The 21121-nt window shown below is 44.5% G+C and overlaps 1 protein-coding gene across 2 annotated transcripts; it reads left to right on the top strand.

The window, feature by feature from the left end:
* Window positions 1-1979: 1979 nt before the first annotated feature.
* Window positions 1980-19535, top strand: naf1 (nuclear assembly factor 1 homolog (S. cerevisiae)). Of its 2 annotated transcripts, XM_085911826.1 has the most exons (10): window positions 2006-2118; window positions 4583-4733; window positions 5526-5752; window positions 5844-5949; window positions 7066-7159; window positions 7302-7384; window positions 13449-13609; window positions 13706-13757; window positions 18930-19002; window positions 19104-19535. In XM_085911826.1, exons 3-10 carry the CDS (start codon window positions 5526-5528, stop codon window positions 19508-19510), a joined length of 1203 nt encoding a protein of 400 aa, XP_085767952.1. In that variant the 5' UTR covers window positions 2006-2118; window positions 4583-4733; the 3' UTR covers window positions 19511-19535. The 2 variants fall into 2 exon arrangements, with proteins under 2 accessions (XP_085767951.1, XP_085767952.1); XM_085911825.1 differs by lacking the exon at window positions 4583-4733 and having other exon boundaries at window positions 1980-2118.
* Window positions 19536-21121: the final 1586 nt, after the last annotated feature.

Here is a 21121-nt window from a genome sequence, read left to right as displayed (position 1 = left end):
TGAATATGGGAAGCTTAAGGTGAATAAATGGAATGGAGTGAATGGGTTGAATTGTGTGGAAGAAGAAGGACAGAAAAGTGAGGAGAATAAAATAGAAGAACTAAAATTTGCAATTTCTGGAGAAATTGCGTGTGAAGGCGAAATGGTTGAATAACTTTTTGGGGAATACTGCGGAATGATTTTGAATCTTCCGGTTCAAAGATATCACTTCTGGGTTTAGCTGAAGTCACTTCCGGTTTATTTAGGTCACTTCCGGTTCAATTGAGGCCACTTCCGGTTTAGCTAAAGTCACTTCCGGTTTATTTGGGTCACTTCCGGTTCAATTTAGGCCCCTTTCTGTTTATTTGGGTCACTTCAAGTTCATTTTGGGTCACTTCCGGTTTGCCTGAGGTCACTTCCGGTCTATTTGGGGTCACTTCCGGTTTGCCTTAGGTCACTTTCGGTTCATTGGGAGTCACTTACGGTTCATTGGGGATCACTTCTGGTCTATTTGGGGTAACTTCCGGTTTACCTGAGGTCACTTACGGTTCATTGGGTGTCACTTCCGGGGTCCCTGGGGTCACTTACGGTCCAATCAGGGCTCATTGGGGTCACTTTAGGGTCAATCCAAGATGGCCGCCACATAGTGGAAGTGGGGGTCAAGGGGGTGAATATGGAAAGCATAAGGTGAATGAAGTTGGAATGGGTTGAATCGGTTGAAAACTGTGGAATTTAGAGGGAAAAAATTGAATTTTGTAGAATTTGGTGGAATTTTGTAGAATTTGGTGGAATTTCTAATTTGAAAATGTGGAATTTATGGTAAGTGGGAATTTGGGGAATAGGGAGGAATAATATGAAGAGTTGAAAGCTGGAATGGGTTGAATGGGTTGAAAAATGTGGAATTTAGAGGGAAAAAACGGAATTTTGGAGAATTTGGTGGAATTTTGGAGAATTTGGTGGAATTTCTAATTTGAAAATGTGGAATTTATGGTAAGTGGGAATTTGGGGAATAGCGTGGAAGAATATGAAGAGTTGAAAGCTGGAATGGGTTGAAAAACGTGGAATTTAGAGGTGAAAAACGGAATTGGGGAATTTGGTGGAATTTGGTGGAATTTCTAATTAGAAAATACGGAATTTTGGGGAAGTGGGAATTTGGGGAATGTTGAGAATCTTTCCCAATGTGATGTGAATGTGCTGAATGACGTGAATTTCAAACTGGAACGACGTGAATGTGAAATGTTGAATGTGCCATTGAGAATGAATGGGGAAAAATTTGTCGGAAATTTGGGAATTTTGCGGAATCTGAGAATTTTCGGAATAAGAAAAATGGAAGCGCTCATCTCGGGAATATTTGGAATGCGTGAAAAGTGGAATGGAGTGAATGGGTTGAATTGTGTGGAAGAAGAAGGACAGAAATCGCGGAGAATAAAATATAATAATAATAAAGTAAAAGGAGTAGAATAACATAAGTGTGAAGGCCTTCGCCTTCACACTAATAATAAAGTGAATGGAGTAGAATAACATATGTGTGAAGGCCTTCGCCTTCACACAATAATAATAAAGTAAAAGGAGTAGAATAACATAAGGTGAAGGCCTTCGCCTTCACACAATAATAATAAAGTAAAAGGAGTAGAATAACATAAGGTGAAGGCCTTCGCCTTCACACAATAATAATAAAGTAAAAGGAGTAGAATAACATAAGTGTGAAGGCCTTCGCCTTCACTCAATGATAATAAAGGACAAGGAATAACAATAGTGTGAAGGTCTTCACCCTCACACTAACTATGCTGCTTTTTTCAGATAGATGTTCTGCGATTTCAGTATTGCGCCTGAATTATAGCCACGTTGATAAGGTTTGCAATAAACTACTCCGTTTAAAAATGAGTCAAAAATTGAGCGGGTCAAGAGTCTTTAAAAGAGGAAATCATCCACTTTAGCTCCAACGACGCCACAGCGCGACAGAGCTGTTGTAAGATGGCCGACCAGTTACGACGCTGCAGACTCTGTCTCGAGCTATCTATTGTCCCTTTAGATATCTATGTCAATAAACGTCGAGGAAGAAATCGTAGTAGAAGACATGAAAATAGTTTCCAAGCGAGGAGGTAACGTACAGCTCTGCTGCATCATACTGAAAAACAGGTAAAGCATTTTATTGTCGTTGTTGAAAAATGTATACAATTTGTAAAGACCTATAGAAAAAGAAAAGTATCTGTTTCTCGTGTAAAAGTTAAAAAATAAAAGTGTAGCGTGCAGACTGATAGTTGCCCACATTTTACATTATTCTTTTACCAATTGTAATAACATAATTGAAGACTGAATAGTTTCCCTCTTTTAGTGGTCTTTGTGAGAAAAAAACAATTACGTTGCAAGTCGCATAATGGTAACGTTTGACTTGAAAGTTCTAAAAAAAAACGTGTTTTCATAGCTTCACGGAGGTTTTTATCTGACTGATTATTTGTTAATTTGTGTGATTCCCCTGTCGTTGGAACACACCCTCCGGTCCCCCTTCTTAAAGAGGGGAACCACCACCCCAGTCTGCCAATCCAGAGGCACCGTCCCCGATGTCCACACAATGCTGTAGAGGCGTGTCAGCCAAGACAGCCCCACAACATCCAGAGCCTTTAAGAACTCGGGACGGATCTCATCCACCCCCGGGGCCTTGCCACCAAGGAGTTTTTTAACTACCTCAGTGACTTCGACCTCCGAGATTGGAGAGTCCGCCTCAGGCCCTGCTTCCACAAAGGAAGGCGTGTTGGTGGGATTGAGGAGGTCTTCAAAGTACTCCCCCCACCGACTCACGACATCCCGAGTCGAGGTCAGCAGCACACCATCTCCACTGTAAACAGTGTTGAGTGCTTCCCCCTCCTGAGACGCCGGATGGTGGACCAGAATTTCCTCGAAGCCGTCTCCATGGCCTCGCCAAACTCCTCCCACGCCCGAGTTTTTGCCTCAGCAACCGCCGAAGCCGCGTTCCGCTTGGCCATCCGGTACCTGTCAGCTGCCTCCGGAGTCCCGCAGGCCAAAAAGGCCCTATAGGACTCCTTCTTCAGCTTGACGGCATCCCTTACCGCCGGTGTCCACCAGCGGGTTCGGGGATTGCCGCCACGACCGGCACCAACAACCTTACGGCCACAGCTCCGGTCGGCTGCCTCAACAATGGAGGCGCGGAACAAAGTCCACTCGGACTCAATGTCCCCCGCCTCCCCCGGGACGTGGGAAAAGCTCTGCCGGAGGTGGGAGTTGAAGCTCTTCCTGACGGGATTCTGTTGACAGCTCCGCCCCTCTCTTTACCCGAGTGTCCAAAACATGCGGCCGCAAATCCGATGACACGACTACAAGGTCGATCAACGAACTGCGGCCTAGGGTGTCCTGGTGCCAAGTGCACACATGGACACCCTTATGCTTGAACATGGTGTTCATTATAGAAAATCCGTGTCGAGCACAGAATTCCAATAATAGAACACCGCTCGGGTTCAGATCGGGGGGGCCGTTCCTCCCAATCACGCCCTTCCAGGTCTCACTGTCATTGCCCACGTGAGCATTGAAGTCACCCAGTAGAACGATGGAGTCCCCAGAAGGAGCGCTCTCCAGCACTTCCTCCAGGGATTCTAAGAAGGGTGGGTACTCTGAGCTGCCGTTCGGTGCATAGACACAAACAACAGTCAGGACCCGTCCCCCCACCCGAAGGTCGGAGGGAGGCTACCCTCTCGCTCACCGGGGTGAACCCCAATGTGCAGGCGCCCAGCCGGGGGGCAATAAGTATGCCAACACCTGCTCGACGCCTCTCACCGTGGGCAACTCCAGAGTGGAAGAGAGTCCAGCCCCTCTCGAGAGGGCTTGTACCAGAGCCCAAACTATGTGTGGAGGCAAGTCCGACTATGTCTAGTCTGAACCTTTCTGCCTCACACACCAGCTCGGGCTCCTTTCCAGCCAGAGAGGTGACATTCCATGTCCCTAGAGCCAGCCTCTGCAGCCGGGGATCGGACCGCCAAGGTCCCCGCCTTTGGCTGCTGCCCAGCTCACTATGCACCCGACCCCTTTGGCCCCTCCTATAGGTGGTGAGCCCATTGGAAGGGGGACCGGCCACCAGGCGCTCGGCTTCGAGCCCCACCTCCAGGCCTGGCTCCAGAGAGGGGCCCCGGTGACCCGCGTCCGGGCGAGGGAAAACGGCATCCATTTATCTTTTCCATCACAAGGGGTTTTCTGAGCCGTGCTTTGTCTGGCCCCTCACCTAGGACCCTTTTGCCATGGGTGACCCTACCAGGGGCATGAAGCCCCAGACAACATGGCTCCCAGGATCATAGGGGCACGCAAACCCCTCCACCACGATAAGGTGACGACTCACGGAGGGGCAACTCCAGAGTGGAAAAGAGTCCAGCCCCTCTCGAGAGGGCTTGTACCGGAACCTAAACTGTGTGTGGAGGCAAGTCCGACTATGTCTAGTCGGAATTTCTCTGCGACGCACACCAGCTCGGGCTCCTTTCCAGCCAGAGAGGTGACATTCCATGTCCCAAGAGCGAGCTTCTGCAGCCGGGGATTTGACCGCCAAGGTCCCTGCCTTTGGCCACTGCCCAGCTTACATTGCACCCGACCCCTCCTACAGATGGTGAGCCCATGGGAAGGGAGACCCACGTAAATTTTTCGGCCTGTGCCCGGCCAGCCCCCATGGGCGAAAGCACGGCCACCAGACGCTCGCCTTCAAGCCCCATCTTCAGGCCTGGCGCCAGAGGAGGGCCTCGGTGACCCGTGTCCGGGTAAGGGAAATCTGAGTCCATATATATTTTTCATCATAAGGGTTTTTTTGATCCGTGCATAGTCTGGCCCCTCACCTAGGACCCTTTTGCCATGGGTGTCCCTACCAGGGGCATGAAGACCCAGACAACATGGGTCCTAGGATCATTGGGACACGCAAACCCCTCCACCACGGTAAGGTGACGACTCATGGAAAGGCACATGGATCCACTTTATTCCAATTAGAATGAGACCAAATTATCAGAAGGAATAAAAATACTCGTAACAGGGCAAATCAGAATGGGATTTTATTTGGGTTCAAAGGGGTAGCATATTTCTGTTGCCAATCCTACTGGAGTATAAGAATAAAATGTATAATTACTTATTTACATAAGTCAGTACAACTATATTAAAAGTTGTCGAAGGGGTATAAAATTGCCTCATTTAGTTTTCAACTGTTGTTTCTCTATCTGAACATTTTAATAAATGTTATTTGAGGTCATATGGCACTCTGCGATATAACGACTCCACCATAAATTCGTGAATAGATAAATCCTTTGTATTGAGATTACTGCAGAGGTCAAACTGCCACCCATTCTGAATTTTTTTGCAACCATTGAAGCTTTCACTGCTAAGGTGAGCACAACGAAGAAATGCTAAAGCTAATACTAGTCTTCTGCCAGCAGTCATGTCTGTTCAAAGCCATTCCATCCACATTGAAAATCAGCCATAGCTTTATCAGTTTTCAAATGATTTTTATGGATCTGACTTGTGTTGATACTTACAATGTATTTTGCTTCAATGAATTCTTTCAGATGGGGGAACATTTTCTGAAAAAGAATGAACAATTGGAACAATCCACTCATGAGAAGGACATGGCAGTTCAACTGGAAACTCCAGTTTCATCGCAGAGCGTAGACACACAAGAGCATCAAGAGGCACATGAAAATACACATACAATTTCAGTTGCAGCAATAACATCTGTAGTCTCTGAGCATAACATGGAGGGCTTTGGTACTGAAATGTCAGAAGATTCAGACAGGTATGGGAACACTATAATGTAACCACACGCTGGGTGGAAAAGTTTGAATATAATATTATTGCTTATAACATTTCTTCATTCTTTGTTATAGCTCTTCATCCTCTTTTTCACCTGACACTGTGTTTGAAAATGCTGCTGATGATGAGGATTTAAACCAACCACCTCCCTTTAAAACAAAAGATGAAATTTTACTTGAGGTCAGTCGTTTTGGTACCATATTGAAAACCAATATACAATATGAGACAAAAGGCAGTGTTTCCACACACACACTTAGAGTCTAAATACCCATTTTGATTTATTTTTTTTGCAATGGGTGGAGTTGAGGGAAAGATTAATATGCTGATTGGTTGTTCCTCAAGAGGAAATTTTACTCACACCGATGTACACTTTGTGTTCCATGGTACATATTTAAACAGATCACACACGAGTGCTCTCTGAGCAGGTGAGGTTGGGACAGGCCACCTCAACAGTAGCCAGCAAGCAGACTAGAAACTCTTCACAGAGTTACCAAGTGTTCTGTATTGTCCGTAATTTATAACGGAAATCTCTGAACGCGCCTGTCCAATATAAAGTCCTAACTTTTCAACGTCACACACAAGCTAGGACTCTTTCACTTCCAGAGAGGTGACATTCCAAGACCCTTTAGCCAGTTTCTTAAAACTGCTGGAACTGACCCAAGACGTTAGATCAATTTGACCCAATTTTGGCTTGTTTTGCAAAGGTTTTGTGGAAATAATTGGTTGTTTTGTGTAAAACAACCTATAATATTGAGTCTGTTCAATTTGTAACCCAAGTTGTTTTTCACCCAACATTTTTAAGGGTGTGTAGCCAAGGATTATAGCGCCAAGGTCCCCGACTTCGGCTGCCACCTAGCTCTCTTCACACCCGTCTTGGCCACTCCCACAGGTAGTGAGTCGATGGAATTGGGATTCCAACTTCCATATTTTCTCTTTGGACTTGGACTGTGTCCTGGCTGGGCTCCTTGGGTACAAGCCTCTTGCCAGCCTGCCTCCAGAAGGTGGCCACAGTGGCCCATGTTATTTTTTTAAAATAATAATGATAAGAACAAACATTCACAAGGCGCCTTTCAGGACACTCAAGGTCGCCGCACATAGGCATAAAAACAATTCAAGACACAGTTTAAAAAAGCCAAGAGCCTTGGTATTCGGCATTGGTTTCCTAATTTTCAAGTTTTGGTTTGGGCCAAGAATTTATTTTAGTGCATTCACTGTATTGTTCCTCAGGATATGTAGAGCTATTGATCCTTGAAAATATGAAAAGGTGTTTATACATGAACACATATTTATGTACAGGATTTGCCAGCAGTGGAGGAACTGACTGTGTCACTACCAGATGATGTAGAACTAATCCCAGTTGGAACAGTATCGAGTATCATACAGCAGCTTGGTAAGTAAACACGCGCTCACTCACTCACTCACTCACTCACTCACTCACTCACTCACTCACTCACTCACTCACTCACTCCACACATTTCATTCATTGTTGTTTTACTTTCTCAATTAAATCATAATATGACCTGTCTCTGCAGTAATAATCCAGTCTCTGCAAGACTCACCCGCTTTGAATGACGACAGCATCCTCTTCCAATCTGATCGAAGAGCTTTGGGCAAGGTTGGCTAGTACCGGAGCAAATTACCTGTGTTTACATTCTGTTATTGGAAAACTGTACACTGTTCTCTTGCTACTGCTCCCGTCCACCGCGCATCTTCGCAGCTCCGCTCGCACCTATCTGTTTTCTCTCCTTCGGACTACCAGCTACATTAGCCAGCTAGCCAACAACCAGCTGGCCAAACAATTGGACCCTCCTGAGTCTGTGGCCGCTTGCTCTGGATTCGAGTGAGTGCACTCACGTGGTTGTGGTGGTAGTTGTGCTGGCCCAAACTGGCTCGCTGCGTCCCTCCCACACCAATAGCAACAGCTCTGACCCAGCTCTCTGGCATCCTCAGGGGGAGCCTCCACTCCCTGCGAACTCGCCAGTCGTGGCTCAGTTGTGTGCCACCATGGCACACTGGAGCCTGCCGTTCGTGCGGGTACAGTCGGGGTCGATCAACACCACTCACTGCATCACATATATATATATATATATATATATATATATATATATATATATATATATATATATATATACATATACATAATATGTGTATACAGTGGAGCCTCGGTTTTCGAACGTCCCGGTTCTCGAACAAATCGGTATTCCATCCATCCATCCATCCATCCATGGATGGATGTATATACAGTGGAGCCTCGGTTTTCGAACGTCCCGGTTCTCGAACAAATCGGTATTCGAACAAAAAATTCTAGATTTTTTTGCTTCGGATGTCGGACAAAATTCGGTTGTCGAACTTTGCGAGATGAGCCGAGCGGACCCGCATGCCAACCAGCCTTGAGTATGAAGCTGTTGGTGAGTCTGGTGGTGCGGGAGCGCAGGCTTCTGTACCTCTTCCCAGAGGGCAGTAGATCAAACAAAGTGTGAGCGGGGTGACTCACATCACACACAATCATGGTCGCCTTGCGGGTGAGATGGGAGGTATGAATGTCCTTCAGGGAGGGGAATGAAGCACCAATAATCCTACCAGCTGTGTTCACTATGCGCTGCAGGGCCTTCATGTTGTATTCAGTGCAGCCACCACCCCACACAGTGATACAACTGGAGAGTACGCTCTCAATGGTTCCACGGTAAAATGTGGTCAGGATGGCTGGTGGAGCACTTGCTCGCCTGAGTGTCCGCGAGAAGTACAGGCGGCGCTGAGCTTTCTTCGCCAGTGATGCAGTGTTGGTGGTCCAGAAGAGGTCTTCACTGATGTGCACCCCCCAGGAATCTGGTGCTGGTCACTCTCTCCACCACAGCACCGTCGATGATCAGTGGCAGGTGTTGGGTGTGACCCTTCCAGAAGTCAACAACAATCTCCTTGGTCTTGTTGACGTTTAGCAGAAGGTTGTTGTCCCTGCACCATGTTGCAAGAAGGTCGACCTCCGACCTGTATTGAGTCTTGTCGCCCTTGTTGATGAGACCCACCAGAGTCGTGTCGTCAGCAAATTTCAGCACCAATTGTTGCTGTAGGTTGCGGTGCAGTCATGCGTCAGAAGGGTGAAGCGCTGCTCTTCACCCTGCTGACTGAGCACGCAGCCTTGGGGGGCCCCCGTGCTCAGCGTGATGCTACTTGAGATATTGTACGCCAACACGTACCACCTGAGGCCTCTGACAGAGGAAGTCCAGAAGCCAGTTGCAGAGGTAGGTACTGAGTCCCAGTCTGTCGAGTTTGCAGATGAGTCGCTGTGGTACAATGGTGTTGAATGCAGAACTGAAGTCCACAAACAGCAATCTCACATACGAGTCTCTTTTTCCAGGTGGGTGAGGGCTGAGCAGATTCCATCCTCAGAGGACTGTTTGACTGTACGCAAACTGGAAGGGGTCAAGGGTGGGGGGGAGAATGGATCTGATGTGCGTCATGACAAGCTGCTCAAAGCACTTCATAATGATGTGTGTCAGTGCCACGGGATGGTAGTCATTGAAGCAGGATGGAGCAGTTTTCTTCGGCACAGGTATTATGGTGGCAACCTTGAAACATGGGACGATGGCTTGCTGCAAGGAAATGTTAAAGATGTTTGTGAAGACACCCTTAAGCTTCTCAGCGCAGTCCTTCAGCGTTCGACCTGGATTGTTGTCTGGGCCCGCTGCCTTACGGGTGCTGATAGCAGCAAGTGTCCTCACGCTATCGGCAGAGAGGCACAGGGGCTGCTCGTGTGGAGGGGGATGGGCATGTGCTGTTCTGAGCGTCAAAGCAAGCAAAGAAGCGGTTCAGATCATTGAGCAGAGGGATGTTGCCCTCACAGCTCTTTGGCGCGGGCTTGTAGTCCGTGATGGTCTGAATGGCTTGCCATAGGCTTCGTGCGTTCCTGCTGTCTTTGAAGTGGGCGGTAATCTTGCAAGTGAATGCCTTTTTCGGATCCTTGATGCTCTGGGACAGGTTGGCCCTCGCCGTTCTCATGCTAGCTTCATCCCCAGCTCTGTAGGCTTTGTCTCTGGCCCTCAGGAGCCCAAGGACAGACCCTGTCAGCCATGGCTTCCAGTTAGCCCGAGTGACGACGTATTTTGTGAGGGTCACATCATCAATACACTTAGCGATGTAAGAGGTCACAGAGTCAGCATACTCCTCAATGTCCGTCCGATTGTCGCAAGTGGCTGCCTGCGTAAACATTTCCCAGTCTGTAGTGCCAAAGCAGTCCCGAAGAGCATCAGAGGCCCCCTCAGGCCACACCCTAACACGTTTGCGAACCGGCCTGGAAGTTCTCACTCTCTGTCTGTACGCGGGGGTAAGCAGAACGGTGACGTGGTCAGAAAGTCCGATGTTGGGGAGGGGGGTGGCCTTGAAAGCTTCTTTATGTGCAGTGTAGACCAAGTCCAGGAAGCTGCCACCACGCGTTGGAAAAGTAACATGCTGGTGAAGCTTTGGAAAGACAGATTCAGGTCAGCATGATTAAAATCACCAGCAAAGATGATGAGACCGTCAGGGTGCGCCGTCTGCTGATCACTGACAGCCCGATACAGTTCATTAAGGGCCGTGATCCTGTCACTTTCAACGTTGGAAGGCGGGATGTAGACCGCGACAAGCAGAATCGCAGTAAACTCCCTTGGTAGGTAAAAAGGACGGCACTTAACGATCACAAACTCCACCAGTGGCGAGCAGTGCCTGCATACCACTACAGAGTCCCGGCACCATTCGTCGCGGATGTAGACACATACACCTCCACGCGATTTCCCTCCTTCTTCAATTGCCCGGTCCGCTCGATAGCACGCCAGCCGCTCCAGTTGCACAGCAGAGTCCGGAATGTTGACATTCAGCCAAGTTTCAGTGAACACGAGCACGCAGCAGTTGCTCACTGCCCGGTTTGTGGATCTCAGCAGACGAATGTAATCCATCTTGTTGTCCAGCGACCGGACATTCGCCAGAAGAATGGAAGGCACGGCCAGGCGAGTTGGGTTCGCCGCTAGCCTGGCCCGGACACCGCTTCCGACGCTGCTTGTCCAAGGAAGGAGTAGCAGACGAGACCGGCGATGATTCAGGCCGGAGCAGTCCCAGTGACTTTAATGTCCCCGTATCAAAGTCCGAAACGTAGCAAAACTCGCTTTTGCCGATGTCGAAGAGAACCTGCCTGCTGTACTTGTAGCGCAACATGGTACGATCAGACAAACACATAAAACTGTCTGACAAACACTTATTAAATGAACAAAACACCGATCGGTTGGGACGGAGAGAGGCCGCTGCGTGTGCACGCGCCGCCATCTTGAATTGTCAACAACGCTGCGTGCGCGCTGCAGAGATCTAGTATATAACTATATTGTAGCGTTAACATTTATATATATCTATATATAGATATATATATATATATATATATATATAAAGTATATTTCAAATAACTATCATATTAGAACAATATTATCAAACCATCTGTGTCACTCTAAATCATTAAACCCATCGATCAAATTCCTCGTCCTTTGTCAATGCCGCGCGAACGCCCTGACGTCAGCCTCGTCGTTATTCCATAGATCTAGTATATAACTATATTGTAGCGTTAACAAAGTACCAGGAAAGACGTGGGTTTGGTAAACGGCTCTTTATTTAACAAAACAAGAGTTCAACGAGCCAACAACTACTTAACTTCCATCCACGGAGGTGAAAGAAACCTCCGTTAAGTATGACTGGGCGTGTGTAAAAGCCACGTTCGAGCCCCATCCACCGTCCCCGGACAACCACCCGGCCGAGCGCCGGCCCCCGACTTCCATCCACGGAGGTGAAAGAGAGCACCCATCGAGTAGGACCGGGCGTGCGTAAAAGCCATGTCCGAGCCCCATCCACCGTCCCCGGACAGCCACCTGGTCGAGCGCCGGCCCCCGACTTCCATCCACGCAAGTTAAAGAGAGCTCCCGTCGAGTAGGACCGGGCGTGCGTAAAAGCCATAATAGTTTTTCAAACCTTCTGTGTCACTCCAAACATTAGATCCTTCAAACTCTTCGTCCTCCGTGTCACTTACAAACAAAGCCACTAATGATGCCGATAGTACGTAGGGCCCTTCCTTATCTTTGTCATCCCGTGATCGAATCTTTGTCCTTTATGTAAACAACCGCTGCGCCGCTGACGTCATTTGAAATTCAAATTACAGTAATCCCTTGCTACATCGTGGTTCGTTGATCGCGGTTTCACTTTTTTTTTTTAAATTGTAATTAAAATTTCAGTATGTTGTCCCCCCACCCAAACTAAGAAAAAAAAAAAACACGAAATTCTGGGATATATATGTATGTATATAACTTCAAGATGGCAGCGCGTTCACACGCAGCGACCTCTCTCTGTCCCGACCGAACGGTGTTTTGTTCAATTACGAAGTGTTTGTCCGACAGTTGTTAAATAAAGAGCCGTTTACCAAACCCACGTCTTTGCTTGTACTTTGTTAACACTACAATGTAGTTATATACCAGATCTGTGGAATAACGACAAGGCTGAATTTGATTGATGGATTTAATGATTTGGAGTGACACAGATGGTTTGATAATATTGTAATATGATAGTTATTTGAAATATACTTTATATATCGTTCTATGGGTCTGTGGAATAATTAGAAATGCAACTTACAACGGGTCCGACGTCAGCATATGCGGCGCATACGCGGCATTGTTTACTAAAGGACGATCGATGGATTTAATGAATTGGAGTGACACAGATGCTTTTATAAACGTGTTATTTATGTATTAGTGATTAGAATAACTGAATGTAGGCGGCTCGGTGGCGCACTGTGTAGCACGTCCGCCTCACAGTTAGGAGGGTGCGGGTTTGATTCCACCTCCAGGCCTCCCTGTGTGGAGTTTGCATGTTCTCCCCGTGTCCGCGTGGGTTTTCTCCGGGTACCTCCCACATCCCTAAAAACATGCTTGGTAGGCCGATTGAGGTGTGAGTGCGGATGGTTGTTCGTCTCTGTGTGCCCTGCAATTGGCTGGCAATCAGTTCAGGGTGTCCCCCGCCTGCTGCCCGATGACGGCTGGGATAGGCTCCAGCACGTCCGCGACCCCCGTGGTGACAAAGCGGTTCAGAAAATAGATGGATGGATGAATAACTGAATGTTACGTCATGCCCATTCTCAGCTCTTCATTTGTGTTTACGTCACATTAGCTTACCCTTCGTTTAGTCTGTTGCTCAATCATGTCTGTTCTTGGTGTTGGATTTTGTTGAATAAATATCCCCCAAAATGCGACCTATTCTCCGGAGCGACTTATATATGGTTCTTTTTTTTCACGTTATTGTGCATTTTATGGCTAATGCGACCTATATTCTGGAGCGAATTTTAGTCCCAAAAATACGGTAGTGTTGGCTTAACACACTAAGAAAATGTACGTCACATCACTGTTTTAGACGATAGCGAAGAAGTAACAGATAATGAATGTTTTGGGAATCGGCAGAAAATGAAAAACAGAAAATATGAAGCACTTGCCAACTAAAATCACAGCGAAGGACAGTGCAAAGCAATAGCCGATGACGTGTGCACCAACAGAATACACATGCATTTTCCTTCAACCACATTCACTGATATTCCAATAATAGAATGTTAAACATCCACTGGATGATATGCAAAAATACTGAGTAATCAGGAATTAAATTTAATTCCCTTTTCTGCGTCCAAGGTTTTCGAAGTCTTTGGTCCTGTCTCCAGACCTCTGTATATCTTGCGTTTCAACTCTCCTGGTGATCTCAGCTCTAAGGGGCTGACACTTGGATTGATTGTTTATTACGCACCACATGTGAAAGAATATACTGAATACATCCTCCTACAACAACTTCAACTGTGAGTACATCGTCCTAAGTATACACTATGACGCATAATGAATGTTTAGAATGTATTCATTTGTTGTTGATTCCCCCCCCCCCCCCCCCTCCACAGTTCAAAGGGCTCAGATGCCTCCTGGAAAAATGATCAAGAACCACCAGTAGAGGTACTACATTCTACAGATTGAATATTTGTTTCCACTGTTTAAGATGCCTGTGTTTTAACCAACCATTTTAGCCGAATACCGAATAGCCGAGGTGAGTCTTCACACTGATATCGCCCACCCGGAAAAGCAGGGGAGCTATGCTAATTTGCGCTTTGTTGACTTTATTTGGCCTTAAACACAATACCGCCAGATAAAGTAGCAAAAAAATAACTGGATATAGGACTTAGTCTCAACATGGGCTGCACAATTCGAAATTGTCTTTCAGACTGTGTACAGAGAATCAATCACTCTGTCTCGATACGACTCTTCAAAGGCGTATGTGCTGATCAAGGTTATTTTAGTCAAATCCACGCCCACACTTCCCCCGTAAACGTTCTCATGGCAACAACAACACACACACTCAAGCATACAAGTGTACATATTTAAAAATGAAGCAGGAGCAAAACTAAGTTTGGTATTCTCATTTTTATGACCGGCAATTCAATCAATTAAACCCATCGAAGTACTCATCCTCTGTTTCCGAATTGAACAGCAGCGCTAAATCTACAACACACATGCCAGGTTCACTTTCTTCATTGTCAGAGTCACTTTCCGTGCCGTGTGGCTCCTCGGCTTTTACGAAAGGTTGAACAGCAATGCCAGCAGACATGTTAGCAAGCTCGGCGTTCATTTGCTTCACTTGTTTTTTCACATTGGCTGTGAGATGGGCACGCATAGAGTCACAGATCAACATACGTGGGAAAAAAACCCATCTGGTCTGCTTACATATGTTTGTGTGTATATGTATAGATAATAATGAGACAGAGAACTCAAGTGTGTGACTGTATTGTATGTGGGGGCGGGGGGTTTCCACTCCCTCTAACATCTCCCTTTTTATAGATGGTACCTTCAAGCTCCCGCGAAAAATATAAGAAACAAAACTGTGGTGCCCACCAAATTTAAATTCATTCATACTGCAAATCCACGCCCACAATTCTCCCTCTAAGGTTCTCATGGCGCTCTTTAATATGCCCGCCTTACAACAACACACATAGGGACCGGACCGCTGCATGATAGGGTGCGACGCACATTTTGAAGCAAATCTAAGACTTTTACCCGCGCCTAATAAACGTGAAAGCACGGTGTTTTTATATATATATATATATATATATATATATATATATATATATATATATATATATATATATATATATATTATGAACGTATTTTTCGGACTAAAAATTGCTCCGGAATATACCGTAATTTTCGGACTGTAAGTCGCGTTTTTTTTCATAGTTTGGGTGGGGGGGCGACTTATACTCAGGAGCGACTTATATGTTTTTTTTTTTTCAAAAAAATTTACTTGATCATTAACACATTACTTACTAGATCACCTCACATATTATTTTTAATACACTGAAAAAACAAATAAAGCAATTCACACTTTAAAGCACAATGTTCAAGTTCATGAAACAAATAAACAAAACAAAAAAAAAACTGAAAAAGAAATATAGTTATTTTTAAACTAAACTGAACGAGGGTGATTTAAATTTCACCATTGGCCGTGACGCAACAACTGGGAGGGGAAAGCGCTGTTTTTTTGAGTTTTTAAAAAGCACATGTCTGGTGAAGAGAATTTAGTGTGGTGAAAAAAAACAGTAGGGGCAGCAATGCAATTTAGGATGCAAGCTCTGCTTGCGATGGACAGCATGCGAGCACACATCACGCCAGACATGCAAATCACGAGTCCGACGGCGTGCGTACGCGGCATTGTTTACACGATCGATGATCGATGTATTTTATGATTTGGAGTGACAGATGGTTTGCTAATATTGTTGCTATATGATAGTTATTTGAAATATACTTTATATATCGTTATATGGGTCTGTGGAATAATTAGACATGCAAATCACGAGTCCGACGGCGCGCGTACGCAGCATTGTTTACACGATCAATGATCGATGGATTTTATGATTTGGAGTGACAGATGGTTTGGTAATATTGTTGCTATATGATAGTTATTTGAAATATACTTTGTATATCGTTATATGGGTCTGTGGAATAATTAGACATGCAAATCACGAGTCCGACGGCGCGCGTACGCGGCATTGTTTACACGATCGATGATCGATGTATTTTATGATTTGGAGTGACAGATGGTTTGGTAATATTGTTGCTATATGATAGTTATTTGAAATATACTATATATATCGTTATATGGGTCTGTGGAATAATTAGACATGTAAATCACGAGTCCGACGGTGCGCGTACGCGGCATTATTTACACGATTGATGATCGATGTATTTTATGATTTGGAGTGACACAGATGGTTTGATAAACGTGTTATTTATGTAATAATCATTTGAATAACTCTGAATGTTAGGTTAGGCCCGTTCTCAGCCTCTCGTTTGTGTATGTCACGTTAGCATACCGTATCGTTTAGCCTGTTGTTGCTGGTTCGTGTCTGTTTTTGGTGTTGGATTTTGACCAATACATTTGCCCCAAAAGTGCGACTTATACTCCGGAGCGACTTATATATGTTTTTTTTTCACGTTATTGTGCATTTTTATGGGTGGTGCGACTTATACTCCGGAGCGACTAATAGTCCGAAAATTACGGTAGGTCGCATTAGCCATAAAATGCACAATAACGTGAGAAAAACCATATATGTCGCTCCGAAGTATAAGTCACATTTTGGGGGAAATTTATTTGACAAAATCCAACACCAAGAACAGACATGAACGAGGAACAACAGGCTAAACAATAGGTATGCTAATGTGACATAAACACAAACAAAGAGCTGAGAACGGGCCTGAAGTAACATTCAGAGTTATTCAAATAACCATTACATAAATAACACGTTTATAAGACCATCCGTGTCACTCCAATTCATTAAATCCATCGATCGTCCTTTATGTCAACAATGCCGGATGGGTGCGCGCCACTGACGGCGGTTGCACTTCAAAATATTCCACAGGCTCATAAAACGATATATAAATTATATATCAAATTACTATAAGCAATAATATTATTAAACCATCTGTGTCACTCCAAATCATTAAATCTGTGTCACTCCAAATCATTAAATCCATCAATAGTCCTTTATGTCAACAATGCTGGCACGGCGTGCGACGCTGACGGCGCTTGCACTTCAAAATATTTCACAGGCCCATATAACGATATATAAATTATATATCAAATAACTATTATATAAGCAATAATATTACCAAACCATCTGTGTCACTCCAAATCATTAAATCTATCGATCAAATTCCTTGTCCTTTGTCAACAACGCCGCCCGAGCGCCCTGACATCAGCCTCGTTGTTATTCCACAGATATTGTAGCGTTAACAAAGTACAAGGAAAGACGTGGGTTTGGTAAACGGCTCTTTATTTAACAAAACGAGTTCAACAAGCCAACAACTACTGAACTGTTATGATAAAAACATATACAAGTTGCCCCACGAAATAAAATATATCAAATAACGATAACATAAATGTTCACCGCCACACGGCGCCAAGCACCGGTGTCGACTTCCAGTCGTGTGGCGGCATGGACTTTCATCCCCGGAGGTGGCACTTCCAGCCATGGAGGTGGAAGAGAGCTCCATAGAATAGGACCGGGCGTGCGTAAAAGCCATGTCCAAGTCCCATCCACCGTCCCCGGACAGCCACCCGGCCGAGCGCCAGCCCCCGACTTCCATCCATGGAGGTGAAAGAGAGCGCCGTAGAGTACGACCGGGCGTGCGTAAAAGCCATAATAGTTTTTCAAACCTTCTGTGTCACTCCAAATCATTAAATCCTTCCAACTCTTTGTCCTCTGTGTCACTTACTAATAAAGCCGCTAATGATGTCGATAGTACGTGGGGCCCTTCCTCATCTTTGTCATCCCGTGATCAAATCTTTGTCCTTTATGTAAACAGCCGCCGCGCCTCTGACGTCACCTGAAATTTAAATTACAGTAATCCCTTGCTACATCGCGGCTCGTTGATCGCAGTTTCACTTTTTTTTTTAATTGTGAAAATTTGTGATAAAATTCACAATAATGTCACTCCTCTGTATAAGTGGTCCCCCCCACCCAAACTATGTTGTTGATTTTTACCCGCCTAGTTAGTGCTGTTATTTCCATGTTTACAACAAAATGTTAATGTCATTAAAACTTTCGCCCAGCTAGTGCTGTTACTTCCGTGTTTACAACAAAATGTTAATGTTACTAAAACTTTAGCCCAGCTAGTGCTGTTACTTCTGTGTTTACAACAAAATGTTAATTCTATTAAAATTTAGCCCAACTAGTGCTGTTACTTCCGTGTTTACAACGAAATGTTAATGTGATTAAAACTTCAAAAAGGCTTTCTGTGTACTGTCTTTCTTTGTAAATAACTCGTGCCAACGTGCGGTTTATGGTCCTGTGCGGCTTAGACAAGTATAAAACTAAACAAATCACCAATTTTAGCTGGTGCGGTTTATAGTCCGGTGCGGCTTATAGCCCCAAATTTATGGTAATTTAATGTAAAGATTTTTATAATTTATTTCTTCTTTGCTCTCATACAAAAAAAATTACTTACTAATGACTATGTAATTTTGGAATGAGTTTACTGGTCTGGCCCCCTTGAGATCAGATTAAGCGGAGTGCTGCCCCCAGACCAAAACGAGTTTGACACCTGCCTTAGACGGTTTTCAGCCACTCAGGCGGACGTCTGACTACAAATCGGGGATATGTTGGATTGTTTTGGATTTACCATTCCACCGATCGTAAGTCAGCCCCAATTCTTGTAATGGCTTCTAAGATCCTTCCGTGTGTGAGGTGCTTAGACTGGTTTCGGTCGCTCAGCAGGACGTTACTACAGTCAATTGTAACTCTGGGGCCAGAATGTTTATAGCTTATTTATGTTTTATTTATATAACTGAAAACAGTTTTGTGTTTGTATCATATCTTGTATCATTCATTGACTTTATTTGTTCTGTGGTGTTCGTTGTGTAAAGCTTACCATTGTCACCACATTAAAGCACTGTTATCTAAGTTATGGTGTTGTAGCTAATAAAATTTCATAAAAATAACTTAACAGGCACCTTTTTGTAAAGAAGGCACCCATAAGAGTGGTTTGGTGAATTTCAGCCTATTTTCAAATTGACTAAACTCAAAGTTCAACCAGCTGGTTTGTCTTACAACAAAGTATTGTTTTACTCTCCAGGCTTTGGACTACAGTGACGATGAGAAGGAGCAGCAAGCCAAGAGGAGAGTGAAAAACACAAAGCACAACACAGGTAAAATAAGATAATGGGAAAAAAATTGTTGTCTTACTTGTTTAGAAAAAGGTTAAGCGTTTCTTTCATGGCTTTATTCTTGATGTTTTGTCCCCTCATAGAAAGTTTTAGGGTGAAGACTCTGCAGCCGCACCGTGCAACACCAAGACATTCAGAAGCTCCATTAAGGCATTTTAATGGAAACAACCCCCACCATCCTTTTCGTCATTCTCGTCAGCCACCCCTGCACACAGATGTTACCCGCGAGTACCATGCTCCTCCCCGCCTTGATCTACCCTATCCTCCTCCCTCAGTCACATTCCCTCCTCCTTTCTTTAGTCAATCGTACACCTCTACCAGTGAGTACCATGCTCCTCCCTGCCTTGATCTACCCTATCCTCCTCCCCCAATCAACTTCCCTCGCTTCCCTCCTCCATCATTCTTTAGTCCATCATACACCTCTCTACTCTGTCCACCAAATTCTGTCCCTTTTTCAAATTTCCATCCTCCACCACCACCACCACAATAAAATTCAACACATTGGACTAACTGTATGAAGTCTGCAGTGTGTGCATCTACAGAAGAGTCTGATCAATATGGATTTTTATATGCTAATTCTAATACTTAGCATATCAATTTACATATGACCTCATAACCAGTTGATTAATTTTAAAGGTTTAATGGACAAAGTAAAAATTCTGGGTCAATAAAAGACATAAATGACAGGCAGAACATTTGTCGACTTTACTTTTTTTCTTTGTCCTTTAGTATTTAGTACTTTTCAACAGTGAGAAGAGGTTGTTGGAGATGGTCCAACCCAGTATTTGTCATGCTTAGTTGATTTAGAATCTAGAAAACAACATCCAGTTTCAGCCTTTTGTTTTCTTTTGTTCAGACAAAATATGTAGGTCTTACCTTAAAACATTTTGTGACAGTTTCGGCGGCAACATCCGCCTTCCCTGACGAAGTGGGCAGTCTCGCTGCAGCATTTTGAATTTACTGTAATTTTCAATACTAGACATAGTAAGACCAGAAAATAATACATTAAAATAATTGAGGCGTAACATAACAAATGCATGTATAATAATTTCTGTGTCACGTGTTGAAAGAATGGGACGTGCCTTAGTAATATTGCGGAGGTGAAAATACACAGTTCTAGGAATGTGTTTGTGTTTCTGGAGGTAGAGAGTTTGGTTGAATGTAACAGATTCATTACAGAATCACTTTGGGTTATAGTACATTTTAAGAAATTATGAATAAAGAAATTGAGGGACATCCATTGTTTAATCTCAACAAGACATGCCTCAAGATTACAGTAATCCTGCAAATCTGTCATTTCCAATGGCATATACGATAATAGGGTATCGTCCACATCCATCCATTTATCCACAGATTTTCTATACCCCTTGTCCCCACGGGGGTTGCGGGCGTGCTGGACCCTATCCCAGCAGTCTTTGGGCAGTAGGCGGGGGACACCCAGAACCAGTTGTGGTATCGTCCGCACAACAAACAAAACTAAAATCAAAACTTTATGTACAATGTCAGCAAGTGGAAGCATAATAGTGAAAACTAGAGGTCCAAGTACTGTAATTTTTGGACTATAAGTCACAGTTATTTTTCATATTAGGGTGGGGGGACGATTTATACTCAGGAGCGGCTTATATGTGTAATTATTCACAAATATTTACGTGATCATTAACACATTACCGATTTACTTGTATAGTTGATCACATGTTATTTTCACTTTAATCCACATGAGAGCGCACTATGGCTGTGGAATAATTGGAGCCTCACTGACAATGAGTTCCATTCACTGACTTCCGGGGTCAGGAGATTTTATTATTTGGAGTAAACAATGATTTCGATAAACTTGTCATTTATGTTATAGTTATTTGATGTATAGTTTATTTAGAGTAGCAACGTCTATATTGTTAGACTTCAGTAGTTGTCTCGCAAGGCCGTGAAGGCAGCAGTGGGGGTGGGCGGAGCGATCCAGGGCGTTTGATTATATAGCACCGTGGTTTGGCTCATATGTTGAGCTCTTGTTTTGTGAAATAAAGAGCTGGTTACCCAACCCACATCTTGCCTGGTTCTTTGGTAACGCTACAATATAGTTATATACGTAGATCTGTGGAATAAT

This window comes from Syngnathus leptorhynchus, chromosome 5 (genome assembly GCF_054491065.1).
Source record: "Syngnathus leptorhynchus isolate UIUO chromosome 5, UIUO_Slep, whole genome shotgun sequence".
Classification (NCBI taxonomy): Eukaryota; Metazoa; Chordata; class Actinopteri; order Syngnathiformes; family Syngnathidae; genus Syngnathus; species Syngnathus leptorhynchus.
The sequence above is the reverse complement of the archived record's forward strand: the minus strand, read 5'-3'. Positions and strand labels throughout refer to the sequence as shown.